The following is a 27,837-nucleotide window of genomic DNA, read 5'->3' as shown; positions in this document are numbered from 1 at the left end:
ATTTTCAAGGTTGCAGACAGCTATGCAGGTATAACTGAGTGAGGCAGAGGGGAACAAATATTTCTGGGCTGCCAGTTTCAAAGGGCCACCGACAGCCTGTGCCCACAGCCAAGGGACTGTGGGGGCCACAGTCCCCATAGTCCCATGACACCCAAGGGACGGTCCCTTTGACAGCCATCCTCCCATGACATCCTAGGGACTGTGGCTGTCCTCCACTGACAGCCAAGGGGCACCGACATCAGGGGCATGGCAGCCATGTAGGTATAATCAGAAGTGCTCTTACCCCTGGACTTTGAGGCCAAGGTCCAGGGCCTCCACATCCCCTGGGGCCCCCCAAATCCTCTTTAATCTGCCCTGGGTGGTCTGGTTTGTGTCTTCAAGAACCTATGTGTTAAAAAATGATCCTTAACTTGCAGCGAGAGGCCTCCAAAGGCCTTTAGGTCCAGCTTCCAAAATTACCTAGGTGCACCTCTGGGGATAATTGAGTGGTGAACAAATATTTCTGGGCTGCCAGTTTCCAAGGGCCACTGACAGCCTGCCCCCACTCGCCCCACCCAGAATGCTCTGTCTCTTGGGGCACCTTGACCCTGGGCACCCAACGTCTCCGCACCCAACAGCGGAGCCCCACCTGCCTTTGCAGCTCCTGCTTCATCCAGCCCTACTATATATTTCTAATATATTGTACCTTTTCATAGAGTTCAATTAGACGCCATTTAAGGAATCAATTCTGGCTGGGAAATGGGGTCTAATCACAATAAATTAATAAATAAAGTTGGCCCTTACTGACTAAACAATTAAACCTTTATTTGATTCCTCTACCGATCAAAATACTTCAAGATATAAGCCTTAACTAGAAGTTAAGCTTGCTATCATTTTTCAGTCTCAAAAGCACCAGGATGGCTGAACAGATGTCAAGAGTGAAGCACGTGAGATCCTATGACACATGGGAGTACTTACATGGTCATTATGTGTTTTGACAAGTGAATGGATTGTGGCTCCTTGCTCAGCAAGTAAAACTGGAAGCCATGAAGGCAATCTAGCTACACTTATTATAACCATGTAATTAACCATTTAATATTGCATCTAACATTCAAGAGCAGAAAATGGCAAGACAAGCTAGCTACACATATTACAGCCATGTAATTAACAACTTAATATCACATTTAATATCCAAGAGCGGAAAATGGCTAAGTAGCTCAGTTTTGTATCCTTTGGTTTACAAGTAGACAGAGATGAGCACAGAATGGATACTATGACTGGAGTGTCTTAATATACAGGGATGACCCCAAGGGTAATAATAGGTGCTTCCTACCAAATATTTCCTGCTCCCCTTTTGCTCCCCCATCCACCAGAATGGAACTTTACAGCAAGGTAGACAATACAGTTGTAGTATATTATGGTTCTATAGCTTGAATTGATTATTTTGGAAGACCTCCATTGTTTAAAGACGTCTCAGTCACTCAGTACCTCAGAACAAACAGCAGAAGTTAGTACAGCCAGGGAGGGAAGAGACTTCTGTAGCCTCTCAGGAGTCGGACCAACTTCTTAGCTTCCTCCCTGGCTGGGAAGTGGGCTGGGTGAGACCATGTGTGCAGGTGGGTGTCTTCAGAGAGACAGTATTTTCTACGAGGAATCTGACCCGTTTTCTGAATAAGCTTGAAAATGTCCAGCAAGTTTTGTTAATAAGGTAAATGAACTGAAAACCATTCATTACCGTACCTATGTGGGGCTGCCTTGATCGAAACCAGCAGTGATGACCCGAGGCCTCTGTGCACCTGAGGCACGATGCCAAATGCCACCCCTCGTGCATACCCCTCCTCCTCCTTTCCCCCATTTTAAAAGAAGAGGGGCACCCCAATAATCTATTTCTTGAAGCAACTGCCTCATTTCACCTCATAAAAGGGCCCTGAAAATTACCACCTTGAAGCTGCTATTAGCACCACTGGGGCAGGAAGATGCATATATCGGCCTTTTCCCACAGCAGCGTTAATAGTAGCTACTGGGGGGTGGGGGTGGACTTCAGTTGTTCAGAGCAGAGGGAAGGGCTAAACCAGGGATGCTCAACTTCAGCCCTCCTGCAGATGTTGGCCTACAACTCCCATAATTCCTGACTATTGGCCACTGTGGCTGGGGATTATGGGAGTAGTAGTTCAAAAACAGTTGAGGGGCCTAAGCTGAGCAGGCCTGGGCTAAACCCACCTAATCCTGTGCCACTTTCCTGATCAAAGTAGCAGTTCCCCATTCCCAAGAATGTCAGCTTTGAAGTAAACAAAAAGCATTGGGGAGATCCAGTCACAGGTCTACCACATCATGTCTAGTTTGGTCCTTAGACTCACAGAATTCTTAGCTTCATCTAAGAAGCTTGTATGGTCCAATTGCATTTTTTACTTTTTTCCCTTTGGAGCAGCTGACTTCTCATGACACATTAAACTGCTTTTGAAATATACCTCATTTTCAAAAGCAAGTTGTCATGTGATACAAGGGGCTGTTCTTTGATTAAACAACAGCATCAACAACTAAACTCTCCTTAGGGACACAGAACTAATTTCATGTTCTTTGGCGATTTGGCTATATTTCTTTGATAACAACCTATCACTTGACGACATATACATTTTTGCTGCAAGAGAATAATGTGGCTACCCTTCTGGAATGTATCATGTGACAAGTCTTCAAATTATATAGATCCGGGATGCACAACTCAAAAGTCCTAGTGGGCTGGAACCATCCACAACTTGGTGTGCAGGGGCCGAGTTAAATTTTTGGCACATTACATTAAGATTAAAAATATTATTAGTTACTTGTGGATCTATTTCCTCTGTCAATGGACTCATAGTTTCAACCAAGGATAGTTGCTAGAAAATAGGACCTGTCCCTGCCCAATCAGTCAGCCCCAAACAAATGCCAAGTCTTCTACTCTCCCTAAACTGTCGTTGCTTCCAGGCTGCAATCCTAGGCATGCATACATGGGAGTAAGCCTTGTTGGGAACACCATGGAACATATTTATGAGAAAACAGGCATAGGATGGCATTATAAGGCAGTTTCCAGCTCCTGTGTTGCTGCAGGATACCTGGGGGTCAGTAAAATAGGCCCTGTGAGCCGTATCTGGTCCCCGGGCCTTATGTGGTGCAGGCCTGATATAGATATAAATCTTGGTGTGTGTGTGAGCACACAGACAATAGCATGCATGGGAACTTTTGTAATTATCTTGTTTGAATTGTTTGATGAATGTAATTCAGTACACTACCTGGACATAAAAATTTTGCATATAGAAAGCAGTGAAGAGTGCAGTCATACTCTCTTATTGCCTATAGAAGAGCCTGGGGCGATTGTTGGAGATGGAGTTCCAGTGCATCAACCTTTTGCACCAACTATCCTAATGACCACTAGGGGCATTGGGAGAAGAGGTAGCTAGTTAGTAGGGGTGTGTAAGGAACCAGCTCGTCCAGTTCGGTACAAGTCCAGACTGGACCCGAACCGGACCGGGCCAGTTCGGTCCGGCACCCCCTCGAACCCTCCCCGGTTCAGTTGGGGGTGTGTGTGTGTTCCACAAACAATTATATATTTTTTTTAAAACCATTTTTTTAAACTTACCCCCTTTGGGGGAGTTGTTGGAAGCAGAGGGGTTGGTGGTCTGCAGAGGTTCTCCCTCCCCCCACCGGCCTCCCTTTATGCTGCCACTGGCCGTTCGACCAGCTCTTCGGCCCGTTTGGGCCTTCCCCCTCCGGCGCGATGGCCATTTTGGAGGCTGCCACTCCCTGCGCAATTGTCCTCTGCATGACCCAAAAGCCAGCTGAATGGCTGGTGGTGGCATAAAAACAGGCCGGCAGGGGGAGAGGGAAACTCCGCGGAACCCCCTGCCGCCTCCAATAACAACCCTGAAGGGGGTAAGTAAATTTTTTTTAAAAAAATCTGTGAACCCCCGAACAGTTGGGAGGTGTTCGGTCTGGAGTCAGACCAAACAGGGGATGGTTTGGTTTGACCCCAAATGTTGGAACCAAACAGGTTCAATGTCGAACAGGTTCAACATCGAACCTATTTGCACATCCCTACTAGTGAGGGTCTCCTTACCTGTCCCTGCTTTCCTCTGCTCTATGACCCCTGCTTTGACTCCTCAGGTACTTCCTGTAGTGAGTCCGTCCCCTTCCTTTCCTCCTAGAGAGAAGATGGAAACATCCATCTCTCTCTCTCTCTATCTCTCCATTATGTAGCTGATAGATAGGATAGGTCTTTCCTATCTCAAATGCACTCCACCAATAAACTAGTTAAGTAACTTAGAATCTACAGTGATCTCCATGCATGTTACTTAAATAGCTGCAACAACTAAACTCTGCACTCTGTCCAGAGAATGTAGGAATAGTCCCAGAGAATGCAGGTGTGGGCCATCCCTGAACCACTGGACAAACAATGTTTGTTGTAAAACAAACATCTACACCCTCTTGTGAAAGGTGCAAAATTATTCCAGAAATGCCAGAGGCACAGAAGACCTGTGTGCCTAAGCAGACCTATTAAAAATCCCAGTGGATGTTGAAAGTGAGAGGAATGAGTCAGAAGCACATGAGCTGTGGAAAAAAAGGGGCAAGCTGAAGACACAAAATCATGCATCTCTGCTTAATGCCATCACATGATGAGCCCCAAGGCCTTAATTTAATCAGAGGGAGGAGAGCAGCAAGAAAGCATTATTCCTAGTTCTACTCTGAAGAGGTCTGGAGAAATAGCAAGTTAACCTAGGCAAGCCCTGGAGTTTGGGAGTCCAGTTTTATATACATCATGAAACAGGTCTGCCTCCTCTTCCTCCTTGGATGCCTGCTCATAGCTGAAGGAATCTGTCCTGCTGCCGCCACCAGACGTGAGTACCTCATTCTCTTCCTCTTTATCCCCTCACTAAAAGAATTTCCAGGAAGGCTGCCAACTGACCCGATAAAGCTGCCTGCAACTGTGCCTAACAACAGCTTAAGCTGCAGAAACCAACAGGTGAAGCCTGTCACAGCAAGGGAAAAAGTTAGCAATAGCTTGATCTGCATATACAGTATTATTATTATTAATAATAATAAGCATATACAGTACTAAAGGCATAGGAGCACGGGCCAGTAAGGAAGTGAACAACTCTAATTTGCTGCACAAACTATTGTTATGTTACTAGATGCATGTTTGAAATCACATAATCTAATTTACTTACTCCTTAATGTCCTTTAAGCAGCCTGTCATACTCAGTATGGGTACAGGGCAAATGCTTTTCCACTCTTTAGAGACTACTTATTGATCGTGAAGATTCTGTTCTGCATTAGTGATTTTGAGTATAGAACCAGAAAAGAGAGGGGAATTCATGCCTCTTAATTAATTAATATAGAGTAAGTGTGTGGACTGTATATGCAGTATGAAAATAAGCTTTCCTTCTCAAGCTGTATTCTCAGTGCTCCTTCAAACTTCACATTGCTAAATATGTATTGAAATAGCACCTGTGACTGCACAGAGCTAGGAAACAGCTGAAATCCAGATTTATATACTTTTCTCATTCCCTGAGGATTAATATTCCATGGAAAGAGATTGGTGGAGACTTCTGATAGCTAGTTGCAGAGATGACCCTAATCTCTTAAAATAGTGTTGCTACTTTTTTTCTCCTGGCAGGGCTCCAGAAACTTTAATAGTTAGAAGCCAAACAAAAATTAAACAGGTGCAGCAGCATCTCGTTTGTTATATGATGCAGTCCTGAGAAAAGTTTCACTTTTTGAATTTTTGCCTGTTACGTAGGCATTAATTTTACAGGGGTTGTGCCAGATAAAGGTGAAAATCCCAGAATGATGTAGGGGAGCTGGTTCTTTGCTCATCAAAATGCTGCCACCTAAAAAACAACAACTGGCCCCTTTATGCAGAATACTATATTCAGATTTCAGCAGGTGACAGAGTGTTTATCTTCACATTGTGAAAGGCTCAATCTATTTATTTCTTCATACCAAACTGTTACTGGCACAAGAGCAGGCTAGTTCTTTTTGTGTGTGTGGTCAGCTGGCAATCCTAAATCATGTCTTCACTAATCTTTTGATGGAAACTATTATTTTAGAAGTGGGAAACTGTGAGGGGAACTCTTTACAAAGAACATATTAATGGACCAGCTTGATCTGTTCATGTAATGAATCTTTGATAAGTTTTATTGCTATCATCCAGTGTCATCTTGGGCATGTATATTGTGGAAGGCATTTATACAAATGTGTATAATAAATAAGTGAATGCTGTATGCTGTAGCCCCCTCCTTTTTTTTTTTTTTTTTAGCAAGCCCATTTTGGGGAGGGAGCAATTTAGAACTGAGAAGTGGTGACCAGTGCATCCAATGTTGGGAAAAAGTGAGGGCTCTTTATGAAATTCACACACTCCAGCCTAGGACTCTCCACAGTTTTAGCCACAATATACCCCTTTAGCCTTCAAAAACAGTAAGAAATAGGGGACAACAGTCCCCCTGTAATTTGAACACTGGGTCCACACTTTTCAAATTCTAATTGCCCCCAATGAATATTTGCAAGGGTAAATGCGAACTCTAAAACCCACAGGGTGAAAAATAGCAGGTTGGGAAAGGAACAAGTGCCCTCTTCTGTGCTAAATTTGTATCTCCTTTAGCTTTTTTCTTTCCCCCTTTAAGGCTTTCGGACAGTGTTACATACATCAACATGGAATTATCCCCGAAAGGACATGGATCAATGGGGTCACTATGCAAGTGACATAGTCATATCAGTTATATGGGACATCAGGGCTAAAATAGTGATAATCACTAATCTCTCCTTAACCCTACTCCTCATGTTCAGAACTGAGTCCGTGGCTCATTGAGTCCAGATAAGAGATTAAGGATTCATCCATATTGCACCAATTTGCACCTCTTGTTCAATGTTTTAATGTGAAACCAGAAAAGGGGCCATTTTGCATGGTGATTTTGTATTCCAGCAAGTACCACTTCTCCTTTGGCGTGTGCCAGTTGCACAGAACCCAGGATACTCTACATGCACCATTTGGGGAATCCATGCAAGCTGTGCATGGATGCTCTGTAGCATACAAGTGTCACTTAAGATGCCCCAAAGCCTTCATATTTAATCCACTAAGCACTGGTTGGAACAATAATTTTCCTGCCCATATGATTAAAAGGGGGATATGCTGAGAGCACACCCATTGTGACATCTTTCCTTGACATCCTGAGAGCTGCACTCGCCTTTAAATTACATGGGCTAGAAACAAGTATCACTCAAATTGGCCCCAAGTTTCTCCTCCACAGCTAGTAGCAGCTCTGAGAGGCAGCCTGGATCAGGTCCATGGTTCTGGCAGAAAGGGTTGGACCACACACCCAAATTACCCCACCTTTGATTGTTCTTTTAATTATATTAAAGGTTGTTAAATAATGCCTACTTCAAAATAGGCATTTAAACATATTTTTCTCCAACCCATTAATTGCCTGCTTACAGGTATTCTAATATTCCACATTATTAGGTTATTATAGAGGTTGTAAGTCAAGAACCAGGGGGACAGTGACTATTCCATGTAAAAATGATTTGGAGTTGAAGGGTGTAATTGTGAATATATTGCATAGGGCCAAAAGTCTAAATAACACTGTTAAATTAGATGTTTTGATGAATGAAGAGTTTCTTCAACTGGTAGCAATTTACACTTACTTTGGTTCATGTTTTTTGTTTAGTGCTGCTCTTTCATAACAGGAAAATTGATCTCAGGCATCCTTCTTCTTCTTCTTCTTCTTCTTTCTTCTTCAATGTTTTTTGACATTTTGTATTTTTACAACACCTTTCCCAGTTTCCCCCCACCCCACCCCTTGACCCCCCCTTCCCCCTCTTGGCACTGGTTGCGGGGAGAAGAGAGAAGAAAGGAGAGAAGGAGAGAGAAAGAGAAGGGAAGAAAGCAGAAGGGGAGGGGGGAAGAGGCATCCTTCTGTAACAGAGGGTGTGTTGCGAAGGCTGGCATAAGTGTGATCACGTTATGAAGAGTCTTGCATTTCAACAGAAATAAACAAACCATTTAAAGGAATTTTTCTTAGGCATTCATCCAAAGGGTCAGATGATGTGATTAACATTGTATGGGGTGATCCTTGGTGCCAGTAAATACAAAAAAAGGAAAAGTTATTAGAATTATGCATTTTTGCCATGAAAATGTTTGTGTTTTGTTAACATTATGGGCGGGGGGAGGGGGTGACTAAGGAAATATTTCCCCTCTGTGGGATAATGATGTGGAGAGCTGAGGGTCTTCCTGAATCTTGTGATAGTAAGGGGGAAAGAAAAGTAACTTCAGAAAGCCATGTGGCAAGGATGTGAAAGGTTTTCTAAACTCTTCATAAATCCTAAACTTTGTGAAGTAGATAATGAGTATTTCCATTGTAAAGAAAGGAGATGAGGCCGAGACCAGGGCATAGTTACAAGTGAACAAGGAAGGTGGGGAGGAGACGTGCTGAGCCGGGGGGTGCGAGGGAGGGCTTGCTGGCTGCATGACAGCTTTCTCTTTGCTTTCCACCTCATGCCTCAGGCTGAGTTATCTGTGCAGTGGGGCCAGGAAGGTAGCGGGTGGGCAAGAACTAGGCAGGCGGTGAGCAGGAGCCCATCTTCATTTTTTGTCCCAAGGCTCACCCCAAGCTTGATACATCCCTGGCTGAGACTGGATATTTTTGGACCTCTCCCTCTTAAAATGTGTTCAAAGTGTATGAGTCTTTGATTTGTAGTGCACACAGGCTCAAACTGGCCCACAGGGCAACAGGGCATATTCCCGGTGCACCCCGCCACACTCGGCAGCAGTGAATACTTCCACTCTTAAGTACCCACTCTGTTCAAAACCTGGCACCCTCCTCACATACATTCCATCGCCCTCTCAGTGCCCCCAGTCCGGCCCTGAGTGCACAGTCCACATGTTTCCCCCCAAGGCAGTACAACTGCTTCAAGGACACTTCATTTTCTGAGCCATCAGAGAGATGCTGTATTTGATATCTGGGGAAATGTGATACATCTCCCAGGTATTGCACTATTTGCCACTGCCATTGTAGTTCTGAATGTAGTTGCGTGAGTGTCACAGAGACACCTAATGTATATAATTATTTGTTAGCAATGCTACTCCCCTCACCTTTTGCCCCTCTCCCATACAGTCTCATCCCTTTAATTGTTCTAACAGCTCCCCTCTCCATTTTCTTAAATGTTTGTTCCAGTGTTTTAAAGGATCGTTTTTAGTTGTTTGGGGGCTAAGTGCTGCCCTGCTGTACAACTTGAGTGTACATCTGGAGGGTGGACTGCCCATCTGGTGGGATTATTTTAAAAGTGGTGAACGGTAGCAAGATTGTCATCTTGTGCAAAGAGACACACACATTGTGCTATTGTTCCTGAAATATGACCTGTAACAATAGCATGGAATGGCTGTACTGCACTTTGAGTACACCCTGAAGCATTTTAAATTGCCCAAATAGCCTCTAGCAGTTCCATCACTTTTGCTTCAACCCTATGCACACCTACTTGGAGCCCTGAGTAAACATGCATAGGATCAGGTTGTCACTGCATTGCTTTCTTTTGAGAGACAAATATAACCACTCTTTAGAAACCAGGGACCTCTCACTCAATATGAACTGAACTTAAATGTTTTAAACTGTTTTTAAATGGTTTTAAGCTGTTTTAAAATGTATTTTATATTGTTTTAAGCCGATTGTTTTAAATGGTTGGTTGTTTTTGTCATTGTACACCACCCAGAGCCTTTGAATAGGGCGGTATAGAAATGTAATAATAAATAAATAATATGCCAACATTCCTAAACCCTATGAACGACCTTGCTATATACATCCATGTTAAATAATGTAGAACATTAATAAATGTCAGTTGTGGTATCTGTTCATTAGCAACCATCTCTAAAACACCTAAAGAGCTTTTATTTGTGCCCTCACATTGGAATAGGTACCTGCGACTCTGGAACGGATACAATCCAAATTCCTGAGGGTAGTGCTCCGTTTTCCAAGATGTGTCCCCAATGCCACTCTGCGACTAGCGATAGGCCTGATCAAGATTGAGGCTAGAGTGTGGGCGACCACTCTTTGTTATTGGCTCAGATTATCCTCTTGCCCAATTGGCCTTGCCCCCTTAACTCTACACGATGATTACCATTCCAGTTGGATACAGACAATTGAGGCCAAAATGGCTACTCTGGGCCTCTCCCCACTGACCTTGCTCAGCGTGGGCTATGATCAGGCAAAAGCAACCATCGAGCAGCGCATGACAGACATTGAGCACCAAACTGATCTCAGCAGTGTCCCAAAATTTTATATCAGTGACGGGCTTAGATATTCTGCTTCTCCTGCAGCATATCTCAATCAACTGGAGTTCCCAGACCACAGAAAGGTGTTCACCTTGGCTCTCTGCCATGGCCTCTCCTCAGCAGTTCTAGAAGGGCGCTATAGAAGGATCCCATTTGCAGACCATCTATGCCCCTGTGGCACAAAGCAGATCGAAACAACTGAGCATGTTCTCCTCTACTGCTCGTTCTATAGAGACATTCGTGCCTCTCTCATTCTTCCATTCTTCCACTTCCAAGCAAGTTTCCGGGACATCCAAGACCGTTCTACAGTTCCCTGCTACTCTCTGACCTTAACCCTACCATAACTTATAGCGTTGCCAGATACTGTATGGCTGTGATCGGCATCCATCGGTGGATGATGGGCTGTGAGCCTTTTTAGCCCTGATTTGACACTGTAATTGCTCACGCCTCCCTTTTTATTCTGGTTTTTTTGTTTTGTTTTAACGCTCAATATAATTTTTATTCTGGTTTTTATAGCTCTATTATATTATGGGGTTTTAAACTCTATTATTTTATGTCCCCCTTTTAATGTCTTTTATGCATTTTATGGCTTTTAAACATAATAGTAATAGTATTATTATTTTATTCATTTTCATTTTTAGTATTTTAGTACTTTTAGCTTTTTTAGTACTCGTATTTTTAACATGTAATCACCCTCATAAATTCTTAGTATTATTAGTTCTTTTAATGTTAAAGTGCATCATCATATATGTAACCACCTTCTATTTCCACTTTTATTTACTCATATTTTTTAACATGTATTTTTATGCTGGTCTATGGCTGTAATAAAGGATGATGATGATGATGATGACGACGATGAAGGCAACAAGAAAGTGTTGCAATAAGCTGTCAGGTTGTTTGTTTTGACATGAAATATATATTTAAATCACAACCAGCCAGGAACATCCCCTAATAAGTTTAATTGGAGATTAATAAATGCGTGTCATACTTTTCTATACTCTGTGGAACAGAAGGGTTGCCATATTGGACTTTCAGTTCAGAGTGGGTGTGTGTGGATATTGTGGGACTTGTTTGAAAGCAAATTTCCTTTCCTTTAAACATCATGTTTAAAGAGCTCAACTAGCATACCTTTATGACAGCTTTATGGCCGGAGGAAAAAAACCAACCGAATGGTAGCTGCAGGAGCAGCCATATTGGAATTGGTGGCTGCTTTGGATTTCCAGGCAACAATGGAAGTGCCTCCACTCCATATCTCAATTTCAGCAGTACTGCATTAGCTATTTCCGTGCAAAAGCTTATGCTTGTTTCCAAAAATGCAGGTTTCCTTGGGAATGCCACTCAGCTGCAACTTTGGAGGACCAGTGCAATTACTGTATCCAACTTGTAATTTATTTGCATGCTGTTGTTCATTTACAATCCAGAGAAAGCATTTAAAACTCTTTGAGAATGCAAAGATGAGCAAATAAAAGATCAAGACTGCTTATTCATGTGCCTCTACAAAGCCCCCCTTTGTAACATGCTGGAGGCTAAAGGAAAATATCAAAAGATCATACAGACACATGCTTTCTATGTAGCAATAGAGTACAGCATTTGGAATGTTGTAAGTATATGCAGAACAGAAGAGCATTAAACACTGTTCATTATTTTGTCTAGATTTTCGAGATGTGATGTCTCGAGGAAGAGCATCTTCTCATAACATATTCCATAGGAGGCTAAACAACTGGTCCTCTGATCATAATAATTGGAATGATAAGCTCTACCCTTACTGGGAAGAAGGAGACCCCAGATGGAAGGACTGCTGGAAAGGTAGAATTATCTGTGCAGTGGGGCCAGGGTGATCAAGATAATTTGTCCATGTATCGGCCTTTTATGTAGTATATATACCAAAGCATGTGATTGTAGAATAATGCTGACGATACACTACCATCAGTAGTCAGGTCAGGGGTGGGGGGAATCCCTTTGGTGAAATAAACATGGCTTTTATTTATGTACAATCCATTTAACGTATTGGCTTTTCACATGGAAGATGACGGTGAGAGTTATGATGGGTTTCAATAAAGGAATAAGTTCTTGGACTTTGGGGTTCAGTCTGTTTGCACCATGACAGCTTCAGCAGCTACACAGCAAGTGTGGACCCAGTAAAGGCAGAGCCATATTATCAGGGGCAGCTCAAAGTATTGCAGTGAGGCACCAAATGCTCCCATGTCCCATGCCCCTGCTGGGGAGCCACCCCCTTTCAGAACTGACCCCTTGCGCACTTTGAAAATGGCACGGGGGTGGAAAGGAGGGAAGGTTGCCAGCAATTTCCTCTTCTGTCTTGTGCTTCTTGCCAGTTTTGCAAAGTGTGTGAGGAGAGGTTCTCTTTGCAAAACTTGCAAGAGTCAAGGTAGTCCTGAAGAGCTGCGCCAATGGTGGTGGTGGTGGAACATCTTGCTGACACTCCAATAATCTGCCACTTGAGGCAACCACCCTATCTTGCCTTATGAAAGGACCATCCCTGCATACTCTTGTCACCTACCACATCTGCCTCTTGAAAGCCCTTTGGAGACACGCAGAGATTGAGCTTTTGCCACATTTCAGCAGAATTGCAATAATAAACACCAACTATGGCTCTACTGGAGGGTTTCAGGGTTTGTTTGTTTTTTGCAAATGGAGAGTTTGGCTTTAAAATCTTCTTTATATTTCTGACACTGCTATCCCCCCCCCCCAGTCAATTACTACTTATTAAACTTTATGGGTCCAACTACACAAAATGTATCCAGCTGCATGTTAGAATCTTGAGTTGGCCTGAGATATCCAGAAATCAGCATGAATTTCCAAGTGACCACTGAAAGCAATCCTGGAGATTTTAATGCCCTGATATTGTGACAAGTTGTCCAAGTAAGAACGAATCTGCCTACTTTCCTGTTACTATCCCTAAAACTGGACTAAATTTGGTCCAAATCAGTTAGGCAGTTCACAAGTTAGGCCACTTGTGCCTTAAACTTTCATGTGTCCACCATCTTGAATCTGGGTTGATGACTCTGAGTTTGAGGTGTCCCTATGTGTCCCTGCAACTGTACCAAATTTGGTCGAAATCTGTTCCCACTTGCACCTCAAATGTTCAGGTCTCTGCCATCTTGAATCTGGGTGGATGACATCATTACAAACTATGCCCTTGAGCCACCCCTGTGTGTCCCTACAACTGTACCAAATTTGGTTCAAATTGGTTAGGCGGTCCACAAGTTAGCCTTCTGGTGCCTCAAATGTTTATGCACCCACCACCTTGGATCGGGGTGGATGACATCATTACAAACTACACCATTGAGGTGTCCCCGTGTGTCACTCAGTAAAACTGTACCAAATTAGGTTCAAATCAGTCCACAAGTTAGCCCATTTGTGCCTCAAACATTTTTGCATCTGCCACCTTGAATCGGGGTGGATGACATCATCACAAACTATGCCATTGAGGCATCCCTATGTGTCCCTACAGCTGTAGCAAATTTGGTTCAAATCAGTTAGGTGGTTCACAACTTAGCCTTAGGCGGTTCACAACTTGCGGCTCATATATTTATGCATCTGCCATCTTGAACTGGTGTGGATGACAACATCATAAACTGTGCCACTGAGGTGTCCCTATGTGAACCCAATTTGGTTCATATTTGTCCAGGCACTGCGAAGTTGATAGCGGCGACAGACACAAACACACAAAAACACAAAATGCCAGATGATCTCATACTGGAAACTAGGCTAAAAGATATTGGTGGGGTTCCAGGAATAGTTTTTATCATAATTGGCAACCCTACATATAACACAGACTAGGGCCTCCCCAATTGCTATAATATGGAGGTAATGATACAGATCCACTTTACAATGTTGTTTTAAAGATCACTGTGGACTAAACTAGAGATATGACACTGGCTTTCCAACTCCCAACATTTTTATTTTTTTTTAGAAAGCAGCTCTCAATGGGGAGAGATTGGGATTGTGGCATTGGGAGGAGTCTAACCCACAATTTTTGCCCCCATAAGTTCTCCCTCCAGGTTTGTTGAGGGAGGATTGGTGTCACGGTCAAGGAGTGACCACCATGTCCCTGACACCAATTGGTACAGGGAAACTGGTGCAGGATAAGGAGTGACGTCCTCCATGCTGCAACCCCAATCCAGATGCCCCTTCTCCTCACTAAAAAATCATATTGGGCAATCCAATTTTGGACGTCCCTTGTTCCACTTAGTTTGGCCTTGATATTATTACTTGGGATCTGCACGAACTGAGGTTTGTGCACTGGTTTGGCCCCATGGAGAGGGGAGCAGCAACTGGGATCTTAAAAAAAAAAAGCTTCCTGCTGCTGCAGTGCTCATCCCAAGAACCTGTGTGCGCATTGGCATGCACGTGGCATCCATGTGCGGCTTCTTGGGAAGAGCACCACTGCAGCAGGAAGCTGTATGCAGCGGCGGAGAGCAGGTAAGGATCTGCTCTCCTCTTTTTTAAAAGATCCCATTCACCACTGCAGTGCTGAATCAGTGCACGAACCTTGGTTCATGCACATCTCTAGTTATTACTACAATTAATATTTATAGACTGCTTTTCAACAAAAAAAGATGATTCTCTGACCCAGAAAGTCTCACAGTGAAAATGAAGTGCTTTGAACATTTTGGAATGGTGCCAAAAATGTAAAGTATATATAACAGGACATGATGACTCTAAAACAAATACAACCTTAACTTCTTCAGGGGGAAGGGTAGTGGCCAATCTGACCAGTGACAGCCCAGCTCTGATAGGATCCAATGTGACCTTTACTGTGACTCTGAAGTTTCCCAGATGCCAAAGAGAAGATAATGACAGCAACATAGTATATGACAGGAACTGCGTGAATGGTAAGTAAGAACTGTATTTGCAAAACTGTTAATATGCTTCCAACTCCATGCCCCTTCATTTGGGCCAAAAATAATAATTTAGTTTTCTCTGAAAGTAGATGCTGGGAGTCTAGGCTCCCACCGCCCTTGATTTGAATCATACTGTCAAGAAAAGGGGTGGGGGGGAGAAAAATGCCAAAGATGCTGGATAAATAGAATATAGCTGACGTGGGATACAACCAGTGTTCCCTCTAACAGGGATTCCCAGATGTTGTTGACTACAACTTCCATAACCCCCAAGCAAAAGCCATTGCAGCTGGGGATTCTGGGAGTTATAGTCAGCAACATCTGGGAATTCTTGTTAGAGGGAACACGGGATACAATACATTATATTATACGACTGCCTGTGAAGAAGAGCTCTCCCAAGGTCAAGAAGCATCAGGTAAGAGGTTTCATGGTAGAATAAAGAACTGATTGTTATTTATCCAGCATCTTTGGGATTTCTCTCCCCCGCCCCCACTGTTTTCCTTGACTTTTCAGTGCTGCACCATTCTTCTCTACTACCCCTTTTTCTTCAGGAAAAATATTGTCTCTTTTTAAAGGAAAGTGAACAGATGCACAACTACAGAATTCTCTGCTCTGAAACAAAAAATATTGTGGCAGGAGTGAGCATGTAAGTGGAGGCTGTCATGGCCCTGACCTTGAGTGACAGCCACGTCCGGCCCTGGTCTTCTATGACTGAAGTTAACTGGGTGTTTGAAATGACTGAGGTCAAGGGCGTAGCTATAATTGAGTGGATGGGTTCAAAGTACCCGGGCCGCTCAGCTCCTGAGCGCCCCCCAGTTCCACTCCTCCCTATACTCTTCATTATCTCCCTCCCACTGAGGGGTCGCTGGGGAGAGGGGCAAACACGGGCCCCCTCTCTCCTAGCTACGCCTCTGACTTAGGGCATCATGCAGTGGGACTTCTTTGCCCAATTTTGCTCAATATAGGTAAGAGTAGTACAGCAGTGTATAAGGGATCACAAATGCCCTCATTTGTAACTGAGCATTGATGGGAAATAGCTTCCAAGAGATTGTCTATATAATGGAATTTTTCAGTCAGTTTCATGATCTATGGAATACCTGGGATGATTGTTCTGTGGGATGTTTCATTAACAACCAAGACTTCCTTAATTAACTTGGCATCTCTTCATGGGAGTTCTGGTAGTATTCCAAAGTTAATGCAGATAGCGGGGAGCTGTTTTAGCCCATAGACACTTAAATCAAGAACATGGGCTGACATCCTGATTAAAGTTACTAGAGCAAGTCCTATTGGAATGTAGGAGTCCTTTCAGAGTAACTCCTGAGTAGTATCATTGAGTAATTTAGTCTGAATGTCAGCCACTATCGAAAGTCCTCCTGACCTGTTTCTTGTTTGCCTTTAGGTTCTTCAGATTATTCAGATCTTCCTGACCAGTATGTCTACAACTGGACTAAATGGATTGATGACTGTGGCTTGCAAAATTGCACACATAACAACAGTCACAATGTCTTCCCAGATGGAAGACCTTTCCCTCACCATCGTGACTGGAGGAGAAGAAACTTTGTTTACATTTTTCACACTCTTGGTTAGTCCTAAAAATATACTTTCGTGTTAGCTTTTTACTGATAGTTTATTTGGTGCTTGCTTTTAAAAGTGTAAAGTATTTACGGAATTTGGTTCTAAAGAACTTTAGATAGAGACATGTCATAACTGTAACTAAATCTTTATATATATATATATGGTCAAGCAAGTTAAGCAAGTTGGGTTTGAGGCCGGTTTGGCCTCAAACTGAACCGGGCCAGCCAGTTCTGTGCACATCCCTACAGTTCCCTCTAAGGTGTGCGGCTGCGCATGCATGCATACACTGAGTGATCTGTCAGAGCCGCTCACTTGTCCTGGCCCTCCTAGAAAGTGCCACTTCCTCTGCAGCTGCTCCTCTCCCCATGCCGCCTTTCCCCCATTGCCTGACTCCGGTCCTCACCTGGCTCCTGTTGCTTCTTCCACCCACCCACTCCTCCACCTCTGTCTCTGCCTTTTCCACCCGCCATTGCACCCAGTGTTCTGTCTTCCTCATAGAAACAGAAAAAGTCTAGAGTCAAATTATCTGCAGGCATTAATGATCCCTCCTGGGCATCATTAATACCTTCAGATAATTTGACTCTAGACTTTTTCTGTTTCTACGAGGAAGACAGAACACTGGGTGCAATGGCAGGCACCGTTTCCATTCTGACTGTAACTTCCAACAATATATGGATGTGCATTGGGGCTAGTGAGCAGTGACTAAGCCTCTTTCCACCCTTCCATCTCATTTTGCAGAGCTGCAGAGCTATGGGGTTGATTTATGCTTGGGTAAGGACTCCACCCTTGGCTTGGCTGGTCTGAGGAGTGGGGAGATTGGAGGTAGCTGCTGCGACCTTGGGTGTTAGGGGAAGGAGGAAGGCTCAAAAGAGCCTCCAGTGATGTTCAATATCCTCCCCTCCAGCTAACAGCTGAAATTAAATCCCAGAAAGATGAAACAAGAACAAGACAGAGACTCTCCTCTAACTTGGAGGAGAGGGAAATGTTGGTGTGGTGTCTGGTGTGACCTCATTGTAGCCAGGGGCGTAACTATAATAGGGCAAGGGGAGACAGTTGTCTGGGGGCCCACTGCCTTGGGGGGGCCCCCCGGAGGCAAGTCACATCACTGATTCCCCCAGCCACGCACCCGCCTGGGCTTCCTTCAGTTGTATTCATCCTCCGAAACTGATGTGAGTGTTAAGACCTGGAGCTACCAGAATAGCATGTCTTTCTCTAGTACCATTAAATGACTTGCATTGTCCACAATTTACAAAACATTAAAAAAAAAAAATTTAGGCTGATGTTCTATTGTGGCACATAGGAAAAAAAATATATATATGTTATATATACATACATATACATACATATATAATTTTTACTATGCTTTTTGTTACCACTATTCACCCTCATTTAAGATTTCTTTACTTCATGAGCTGAGCTTCAGTGAGGGGAGGGGGCATTTTAAAATCTTGTCTCTGAGCCCACTCCAATCTTGCTATGCCCCTGATTTGAGCACTGGGGATAGGACAGCTATAGCTCAGTGGCAGAGCATCTGCTTTGCATGCAGATGGTCCCTAATTCAATACCTGGCATCTCTAGGTAGAGCCGGGAAAGACTCCTGCCTAGAACCCTGGAGAGCTGCTGCCAGTTAGTGTAGACCAGTGGTTCCCAGCCAGGGCTCCTCAGATGTTGATGAACTACAACTCCCAGCATCCCTAGCCACAATAAATTGTAGCTGGGGATGTTACAATTCTCTCAAAACACAATTCTGTAGTTGTTCTGTTCACTTTCTGTTCACTTTCCTTTAAAATAAGACAATTTTTTTTCTTGAAGAAAAGAGGGTGGTAGAGAAGAAGGACACAACACCTGAAAAGTCAAGGAAAAATAAATTGTAGTTGGGGATGCTGGGAGTTGTAGTTCAGCAACATCTGGAGGAATCCTGGTTAGGAACCATTGGTGTAGACAATACTGAACTAGATGACAAGTGGGTTGATTCAGTATAAGGCAGCTTCCTATGTTCCACTGAATCAGGAGCGGCAGGAACAATAGTTTGAGTTGGAGGGAGAGATGGGAAACACCTATATAGAACAGCAGTGATATAGGAAGATGCTGAAATGCATCATCTCGTACTGTGCGGGAGGAGGCAATGGTAATCCCCTCCTGTATTCTACCAAAGACAACCGCAGCGCTCTGTGGTCGCCAGGAGTCGACACCGACTCAACAGCACACTTTTCCTTTAAAAATTGTGCAAGAACAGCTGTAAAATTAAAAAATAACAATAAAGGAGGTGGTGAAAGATGGCAATCAGCTGGTTTGAGAAAGAAGAAAGAGTACTGTTCAGGGCAAGAGCCAGAAGAAAAGTGGGCTCAGGTGCAGAAGAGAGGGTGCTTGCAGGGGTGTACCTTCCAGCAGCAACCCTGCTATACATTAACAGCTATGCAAGTGACTACTCCTCTAAAGTTTGTGCTATGGTCCATCCATACTTGTTTTCCTCGCACAATATTTTCCCCTTCTGTGTTCCTGTTAGGAAAAAAGTAGTTTGAAAACACACAGATATTTCACGATTTTTCAACCACATTATGCAAAGAAGTTATGCAGTGTGTTGAGTATCATCTAGACAGCCCATAAGAATAAGAATCAGCAGTGATGCTGGAATAAACCACCATTTGGGTCGACCCATATTTGTCGGGCAGGATTGTGCCCATTGGCGGCACCCCCTAGCAGCTGTTCATTCAGTATTTGCTAACTGAGCAAAGAGGCACCTTTCAAAGTGGTGATTCTCTTATATTTAGCAGGGGGAGAGCAACTGACCATATCCAACCCTAGCACAGCATTCCTCCAGTAGCTGCTGTTGGTATCTACATTTTTGTTTTTAGACTGAGAACGCTTTGGGGATAAGGAACTATTCTGATTGGTTTTTTTCTCTGTAAACCTGTAACGGATTTAACCCAGCTTTTGTCTCAAAGCAAGCCCATGTGAGGGGAAGAAAAATGCTGAATCATCCTCTCTTGCTTTCACCCACAAAGGCTGTCCCCTTAAACTTAAACTGTTTCCTCATTAGCTTAATTACTGCCACCATGCCCACTTTTTAACAGAGTTTAATCCCCTCCCACTGGTGTGGGTGAAATTCCAGGGAATTCTCCTTCTGTTTACTATTGGAAAAATACACAAAAACCTCCATATACAAGCCTACATATGATGAGAAAACTTGGTAGAGTTGCTGAGCAATCAAAATGAGATGTATGCACCAGAGGCAAAAAAAAAACCAAAAAAAAAAAAAAAAAACCTTTCCAGCCCCCGCCCTGCTCCTGAGTTAAAAATCCACTCAAAGAGGCTGGATAAAATTTGCAAAGAAGAAAAAATAAACTTTATTCAAAATACTACAGTTAGTTTCCATCTGAGGCTGTCTCAGCTTTTAGTTACAGGTAAAAGAAATATTCAGTAGTTGCAAGAATACTTCAAAAAGCACCCCATTTGCAAGAAACAGGGATATAGGAACCTTTAAAAGCACCTTTAAAGCTTACAGAGACTTTTGCAGCGCCCTGGATGGATAAATGGGCACTGACTCAGCGTTCCTTAGCTTGTTAGGTTACAGATAAAATACAATAGACCAGTTGTAAGGATTTGCAAAGCACACCAAAGGAAAGTAAGAAGTCTAATGCGAGCTAACTAACAAACTGTTCCCTGGCTAAACCCTTCCTCCAAGAAAGCCCTGGCTTCCTTCCTGAACTCACCAGCTCCATGGTAGAGACTTCAGGCCTCCACAGTCCTAACTTCCCAGGATTGCAGTCTCCCTTGTTTCAGCCATTTGTCTGGTCAACAGCCTGATGTTAACACAGCCTGGCTCCAACTGAGCACAAAGAACCCCTTTCTCTTCCTTCCTCAAGGTCCCGCCCACCATGTGCTGAGTGGCTGATCTCTAGAGGTCACTGCCTGTCAGTCAAGACAGGGTTCACTTCTGGTTCACTCTTTTGGGCAGGCCTGCTCAACTTCGGCCCTCCAGCAGATTTTGGCCTACAACTCCCATAATACCTGGCTACTAGCCCCTGTGGCTGGGGTTTATGGGAGCTGTAGTCCAAACACAGCTGGGGGGCCAAAGTTGAGCAGGCCTGCTTTAGGGGAAGGAGAGGCCATTCACTACAAAACCACTTTGGAAACTGTTGAAACTCTGTTGAAAAGCAGTGTATAAATATTAGTTGAACTGAGTACTAAGCACTTGTCTGCAAACAACAGAGCTGAATATGCAGAGCATCTTCCATGTGACTTGGAACCATGATTAAGGTCCCAAAATCTATAAAGGTCCTCTCTGTGCCTCCAGCTCTTTCCCCCTTGTTGAAATGCAGCTGCTACGAGTTTGGGCAGCAGGCATGCCAGCATCAGGATTGTGCCCTAGCCACATCCTCAGCTCTTCACTCATATGTTTGTGGCATGAGGTATGCTGGAGTTCTTTGGTTGACTGTGGGCCTGTTTCTATCACTCAGCCTAATTTATCTCACAAAGTTGTGGGCAGAAAAACGGGGAAGTCATGGCCATGTATGCACACCTGAGTCTTTACAGGAAAAGGCAATAAAAATGTCAATATATTTTAGAATTTATCATAAAAGGATTTTGTTGTTGTTGTAGTAGTTTTGCTTAAGCATGAGTATTCATAGTCTTGACTTAGAGCCAAAGTACATGTGACACTAAACCCAATTCTAGATTAATACCCTCCTTTCCATCTTTTCTCTTTTCACAGGACAGTATTATCAAAAGACAGGAGGTTCTTCAGCCATGGTATCTATCAACACTACAAATATCACTCTTGGTCAACAAATTATGGAAGTCTCCATTTACAGAAGAAGTCGTGCCTCATATGTACCAGTAACCACAGTAAATGTGGTTTATGTTCTAACAGGTGAGTATGCAAAGTTATATCAGAATTGGTAAATCTGAAATTTTTAATATTACATGTTTTGCATGGGTGCCACATTACTTGTAGTGCCTTTTAGAAGTTCTCCCAAGTGTGTGGAATTGTTTATCCACGAGCAGCTGTTGTGTTGCTGCTCATGGGGAAAATATTTAAATATCCCAACCTGTGTTCCCTCTAACAGGGATTCCCAGATGTTGTTCACTACAACTCCCATAATCCCCAGCCAAAGGCCATTGCAGCTGGGGATGCTGGGAGTTGCAGTCCACAACATCTGGAAATCCCTGTTAGAGGGAACAGTGATCCCAACCAAGTGAGAGCTGATAATATGAATTTTTCGGACAGAATTGTCATTGTGCTAGGAGGCAGATTGCTGATTCCAAGGGAAAGACCCATGTGATCAGCCCTCTTGTACTGGTTGGGTAATTTTCACTGCGCATATAGATATGCATATCTACTCAGAAGTAAGTCCCGCTGGGTTCAGTAAGTGTGCTTAGGATTGTAGTCTGAACATGCTCCAGTAGTCTGAGGACTGCTCATAGATAAGCTGCTCCCACACAGCCAGGAAAACAACATCTAAAGGGCATCTGCATTGCTTCCAAAATAATGAAGAGGATAGATGGTGAGAACAGCTGGTTTCAAGTGATCCAATTTGAAAGGATTTTCTCATAGTAACTTGTATGTCCACACAGTTAAGAGCTGCAATTTCTCAGAAATCAACAGAACACAGGCTGCAAATTCTGAGCTTTCATGTCATGGTTATGGAGACAATCTCCACAGATGGTGGTAGATTTAACTAACCTCCGTTTTGGTTTTTTTGTGTATACATATTGTATAACCATATATAGACTCATGACAATAGCAGATACAGCTCATATAAAGGAGTGCAATGAATTAAAATCAACAGGCTTTGACTTTATTTTTATTTGCAGATAAAATCCCCTTCCATGTGAAAATATCCCAGAAGAATGACCGCAACGCCTCAGATCATATCTTTATCAAGGACCAACCTATTACATTTGAGGTTCAGATTCATGATCCCAGCCACTACTTGAATGACTCTGTTATTACCTACCACTGGAATTTTGGAGATGGCAGCGGCTCCTTTGTTTCTAACAATTCTGTTTTCATGCATACGTATACACTCCTGGGGAATTTCAGCCTTAACTTGTCTGTCCAAGCTATTATACCTACAACTTGTGGTCCAATTACACCTACTCCACCATTAACAACCCTCCCAGGTAAGAGTCTGTGGATCAATGTGAATGTGAATGGATAGATCAGTTATGTGAATAGTTAACAGGACAAACTTTTGTGACAGTCATTAACATGTGGGCCAGCAGACTTTACAAACTTCTGCATACAAATTCACAACACATGGCCTCCACCAACTTTCTGGCAGCAGAACTGGGAAGAGGATATTTAGAGTTGACGTTTGGCACTTCCGTGCCCTAGGACAACTATTTGGAAGAATATTAAAAGTGGCACTTTCCACCCTCTCCCCTACATTATAGTTTATAGAGTGCCTAAAGCAGATGACTAGTTTAGAAAGAAAGAAAGAAAGGAAGAAAGAAAGAAAGGAAGGAAGAAAGAAAGAAAGAAAGAAAGAAAGAAAGAAAGAAAGAAAGAAAGAAAGAATTAGTTCCCAGCTTTGAAACTATGACTGTAGAAGGAAAAGGAATGGGGGGGAATGTTTAAAAACCAGGGGCCAGCAAAAAATGAGAGCTAGAAAAACTTCAGAAGAAATTAAGACAATGTTGAGGAAGGGATTCCAAAGAGTGGGGAGCAATAAGGCAGATACAAGACTGAACCAGAACTGTGAAAGGAATCCGGGAACCTATGAAAGATTATGCAAGAGCAGAAGTTTGTTTTAAAACTGTCTACCCCTTACCCTGCCTTTTACATAAAGTTTCAAGGCATCTGATCAATTAAAAACTGAAATACAGTAAAAACCCTAATACAGTAAAACTATTAAAACCAACAGAACATGGGGGGGGGGGGATTAGAGAGAGAGAGAGAGAGAGAGAAAGTATAAAACCACTTCTAATTGGTGGTGGTAAATTCCTGTTTAAGCAAATGCATCTTTAAAAGCTGTCCAAAAAATTGGGAGAGAGGGGGCCAAGCTGGATCTCTCAGTGAATGGAATTCCACAGAGAGGAGACCACCACAGAGAAGGCCCGGGGGGGGGGATAGCTGCAACTGAAGAGTGGGGAGGGGGAAATGTCCCTGGGCCCCTGAGGCAGGGGGACCTGCTGGGTGGGTGGCAGCTCTCTCTTCGCTCTCCTCCTTGTGCCTCTCTGAAGAAGAAGTGGGGGCAGGGGCCCATCTTCACGTTCTGTCTCAGGGCCCACTGCAGCCATGCTACTCCCCTGAGAAGGCCCCATCCTATGTGGCCTACAAACAGGCCTCACATAATGGCAGCACACTCAGGAGGCCCACCCGATTGGATCTTATAGGTGGGATAGATTCATACGAGAGAAGATACCTAGGTCCCAAATAAATGTATAGGATTTTAGTCATTACCGGCACCTTAACTTGTTTTCATTTATTCTTGATTCAGCAGTAACTACCCAACTGCCTCGTAATGTGACAACTCCTGCTTCTGATAGTTTAGCAGAGCTGCCAACGGAAGAGGCCCCTGATAAAGAATGCCATATTACTCGATATGGACCTTACAAAGGATCACTCTTTGTTGTAGGTATGCATCTATGTCCATAAGAAGGAATGTTGTTTCAGTAGGCACTAGCGAGAATTAATCTACCATATCATCCTAATTACACAATGCAGGCTGTTACCACATAGTGTGCCTGCTGTTCCAAATGATTTGGGTTCATGAAATGGGTTCCCAGCCCATTTTGAGCGTGCACAGAAGCCTGAAATTGGCCCCGATCAATGTCATCTGGGAGGAAGGCAGGCCTGTGTGAGCACGCTCCTGTCTCTGCCATCCGGATGGTGGAGACGGCAGTGAAGGAGCTCCTCTCATGGGGCCGCCTTCCTCCCAAATGACACTGATCGGGCCAACTTCAAGCCTCTGTGCATGCTCACACATGCACAGAGGCCCCAAATGGGCCGAAATTGGCCCGATCTGTGTCATTTGAAAGGAAGGCGGCCTGTGTGAGGAGCTCTCTCATTGTCTCTGCTGCCTCCAGTGCCCGACCTCACCTGTTATGGTTTGGGAGGTGAGCGGAGCTCTAGCCACAGTCCCTGTTGTGCTGCCGCCGCTGCACAGCAACAGTTTTAAAAGTAAGAAAAAATTATTTATCTTTCCCTCCCCCACAAGCCCTTTACTTGCAAAGGGGAACCCTTGCCCCTGGGGTGGCAAATCTTTGGCTGCCTATGGGCGGTAAAAAGCTTAATCCGCCCCTGCATCTGACCTAGTATAATTGGGTATAAACCTGTTGGTTTTATTATTTTTGTGTGTGTTTTAAAGCCATAGCAATCAAATTTACTTCCAACAATACTACAGTAATTGTGTAATGTCCTTACCGTAAATGATAAATATAATAATAGAATACATAAATATCAGGAAAAGTGACCTTTTTGTTTCGATCATGGTGGGACCCAGGTTTTTTTATAGAGTGTGACTGGTGGGATGTAAGATATGAAAGTCTGAGAGCCACTGTCCCAGCTTACAACATTTAACTCATTTTTGCAGCTGAAGCCACATACAGAAAATAATACAAAGCAATGGTTTGCAAACATTTTTCTAAGCAGACTCACCAGTAATAGTGGTGCTTCTTTGGGAAAGATGTTAGTCTCACCCACAGATATTTTTCTTATTCTAAAATCTCTGCAGTGCCTTGTCAAATTTTGTGGCATTGCATAAGCAGAGCAATGCGTATTCATTACTGCCTTCTAAACATTACTTGGTTAGTGTAGCAAGCTCAGGTTGTACGTTCTTCTATAAATGAGATTTAAGTACAACCTTAACCTGCCATTCTAAATGTTACATGCAAGTTAGTCCTCTAGATCAAGCGGTTAATTTGGTCTGGAGTCTTGAACATCTACAGTCTTTAAGGGCTTACAATTACAAAATGGTAAGCCCAAGAGCTGCATTCAGTAAGTAAAGTAAAGTTGTGACTTCGAGTCGTTGCCGACTCCTGGCGACCACAGAGCCATGTGGTTGTCTTTGGTAGAATACAGGAGGGGTTTATCATTGCCATCTCCTGCACAGTATGAGATGATGTCTTTCAGCATCTTCCTATATCGCTGCTGCCTGATATAGGTGTTTCCCATAGTGTGGGAAACAAAGCAGTGGGGATTCGAACCAGCAACCTCTTGCTCCCTAGGCAAAAGTTACTTCCCCGCTGTACCATTAGGGGGTAGCTACTAAAATTTCAGCAGAAGGCAGAAGTCTAATGGTGAGCTAGTTTGGACAATATGCCCAACAGCAGCACATCCACCCTGACCTCAATGGAGGATGCCCCAATGCACTCTTGGCACGTGCCTGAATCAGGTGAGGTGGCTCTTTATCTGAATTATCCCTCTACAAGGGACATCCTCTGATGAGGACAAGGACAGGCACACTCTTGGCATGACTCCATTCTTATCCCATATGCTGGCGGGCCCAAAATGGCCATGGCCCGCGGTGGCCACGATTTAGTAAATTGCAGTGCATTTGCATACCTTTTTGGGAGAAGCATCTAGCTGTGCAAAACAATTTTGAGGAACCATAAATCTCCTTCTAGGAGTTCATTTGCAGGCACTCTTCAGACCCATCTGAGCTCATTTTAACCATACAGTAAATGAGTTTCGAAATGGGTTGTTTTTGCTGTCAAAATTTTTGTCTCAGTAATTCTGACATTTTACTGGTTGGCTTCTTCACCAGAGGGAATCCTCGGGGTAAATATTATCCAAATGACAAGTGTCCAGGTGGCATCCACTCAAGCTGAGAGCTCTGTAGTTGATTTTGTGGTGACCTGTCAGGGGAGGTAAGTGCTTCCATTTGCCTCTTCTAAACTTGCCTCTCCTAAAACTTATAGGTCCTGGAATGCTGCTGTGCAGTATCTACAGTGTCAGGTCATTTCAGTCAACTTTATTGCTAGGTTCTACTGCTGAATTTTGCCAGTTTGGTGATGCTTGCATTAGACTGCAGAATGTATTTTGCTGTTTATTATTTATTTATATTGTTGTTGTATTTTTGAAATCATATTTCATATTCTATTTTTTTAATTTATAAACCTCTTTGGAGATATTGTGCTAGAAATAAATAAACTGAGCTGAAATCTATCCTGTTTGTGCTGTTCTCTCCTCTTGCTCCTTAGTCTTCCAACAGATGCTTGTACGATAATTGCTGACCCCACATGCCAGGTCCCACAGAGTGAAGCATGTGACCTTGTCGACATTGAGGACGAGTGCTTGCTGACCATCAGTAGAGCCTTCAATGGATCCGGCACCTATTGTGTAAACATCACTCTGGCTGATGAAGCTAGCCTGGCTCTCACAAGTACTCTGGTATCCATCAACGGGGGTGAGTCCTATTTGAACAAATGCACTCATTTGTCTGGAGTCCACTTCCTTGTGAGCTAATAATTCCAAATTCCTAGTATGGCATGAACACAGGAAGCCTTATACGGTGTCAGATCATTGGTCCATCTAGCTCAGTATTGTCTGCACTAATAGACAGCAGCTGTCCAACCCAGGGAAACTTTGAACCTTCTGCATGAAAAAGCAGGAGCTTTTGAAGCAGGAGCTTTTGAGCTGCATGAAAAAGCAGGAGCAGGAGGAAAGCTGGTCTTGTGGGAGAAAGCATGACTTGACCCCTTAGCTAAGCAGGGTCCGCCCTGGTTACATATGAATGAGAGACTTGATGCGTGAGCACTGTCTGTAAGATATTCCCCTGAGGGGATGGAGCCGCTCTGGGAAGAGCAGAAGGTTTCAAGTTCCCTCCCTGGCATCTCCAAGTTAAAGCTGAGAGAGATTCCTCCCTGCAACCTTGGAGAAGCCGCTGCCGGTCTGTGTAGACAATACTGAGCTAGATGGACCAAGGGTCTGACTCTGTATATGGCAGCTTCCTATGTACCATTGAGCTACAATTCATGCTGATACGTGCTAGATCTGTAGAACTAGAGGACCCCATTTGCTAGATATACTGACATAAGCATGTCAGAAGGGAGAACACTGCCACATAATACGTCCTAATGACATTACTTGGATAGGCAAATGGATGAACAGTGAAAAGGAAAGCACAGCAACGCAGTGCTTCAGTCCAAACATGCATTAGCAAGCTAGGCCTTTTCATCTGA

The 27,837-nt window shown here is 43.6% G+C and overlaps 1 protein-coding gene and 1 long non-coding RNA gene across 10 annotated transcripts in view; one reads left to right on the top strand and one right to left on the bottom strand.

Moving 5' to 3' along the window:
• LOC128331999 (uncharacterized) overlaps positions 1 to 27,837 on the bottom strand; it is a 62,197-nt gene that overhangs the window by 26,679 nt on the left and 7,681 nt on the right. The window lies entirely within an intron of this gene.
• Positions 1 to 27,837, top strand: part of GPNMB (glycoprotein nmb) — a 46,303-nt gene that overhangs the window by 13,103 nt on the left and 5,363 nt on the right. The window contains exons 1-9 of one of the 9 annotated variants that reach the window (XM_053266147.1): positions 1,551 to 1,595; positions 11,924 to 12,076; positions 14,983 to 15,126; positions 16,532 to 16,714; positions 21,422 to 21,580; positions 22,525 to 22,833; positions 24,153 to 24,290; positions 26,421 to 26,523; positions 26,857 to 27,062. In XM_053266147.1, the coding sequence (XP_053122122.1) occupies positions 1,586 to 1,595; positions 11,924 to 12,076; positions 14,983 to 15,126; positions 16,532 to 16,714; positions 21,422 to 21,580; positions 22,525 to 22,833; positions 24,153 to 24,290; positions 26,421 to 26,523; positions 26,857 to 27,062 (1,405 nt within the window). In that variant the 5' untranslated portion in view covers positions 1,551 to 1,585. Of the gene's footprint in view, positions 1 to 1,550; positions 1,596 to 1,670; positions 1,688 to 4,407; positions 4,848 to 11,110; positions 11,163 to 11,923; positions 12,077 to 14,982; positions 15,127 to 16,531; positions 16,715 to 21,421; positions 21,581 to 22,524; positions 22,834 to 24,152; positions 24,291 to 26,420; positions 26,524 to 26,856; positions 27,063 to 27,837 lie in introns of those variants that run through there. The other 8 variants (XM_053266149.1, XM_053266145.1, XR_008310500.1 and 5 more) reach the window with 8 other exon arrangements.

This window comes from Hemicordylus capensis, chromosome 6 (assembly GCF_027244095.1).
Source record: "Hemicordylus capensis ecotype Gifberg chromosome 6, rHemCap1.1.pri, whole genome shotgun sequence".
NCBI classification, from domain to species: Eukaryota; Metazoa; Chordata; class Lepidosauria; order Squamata; family Cordylidae; genus Hemicordylus; species Hemicordylus capensis.
The sequence above is the reverse complement of the archived record's forward strand: the minus strand, read 5'-3'. Positions and strand labels throughout refer to the sequence as shown.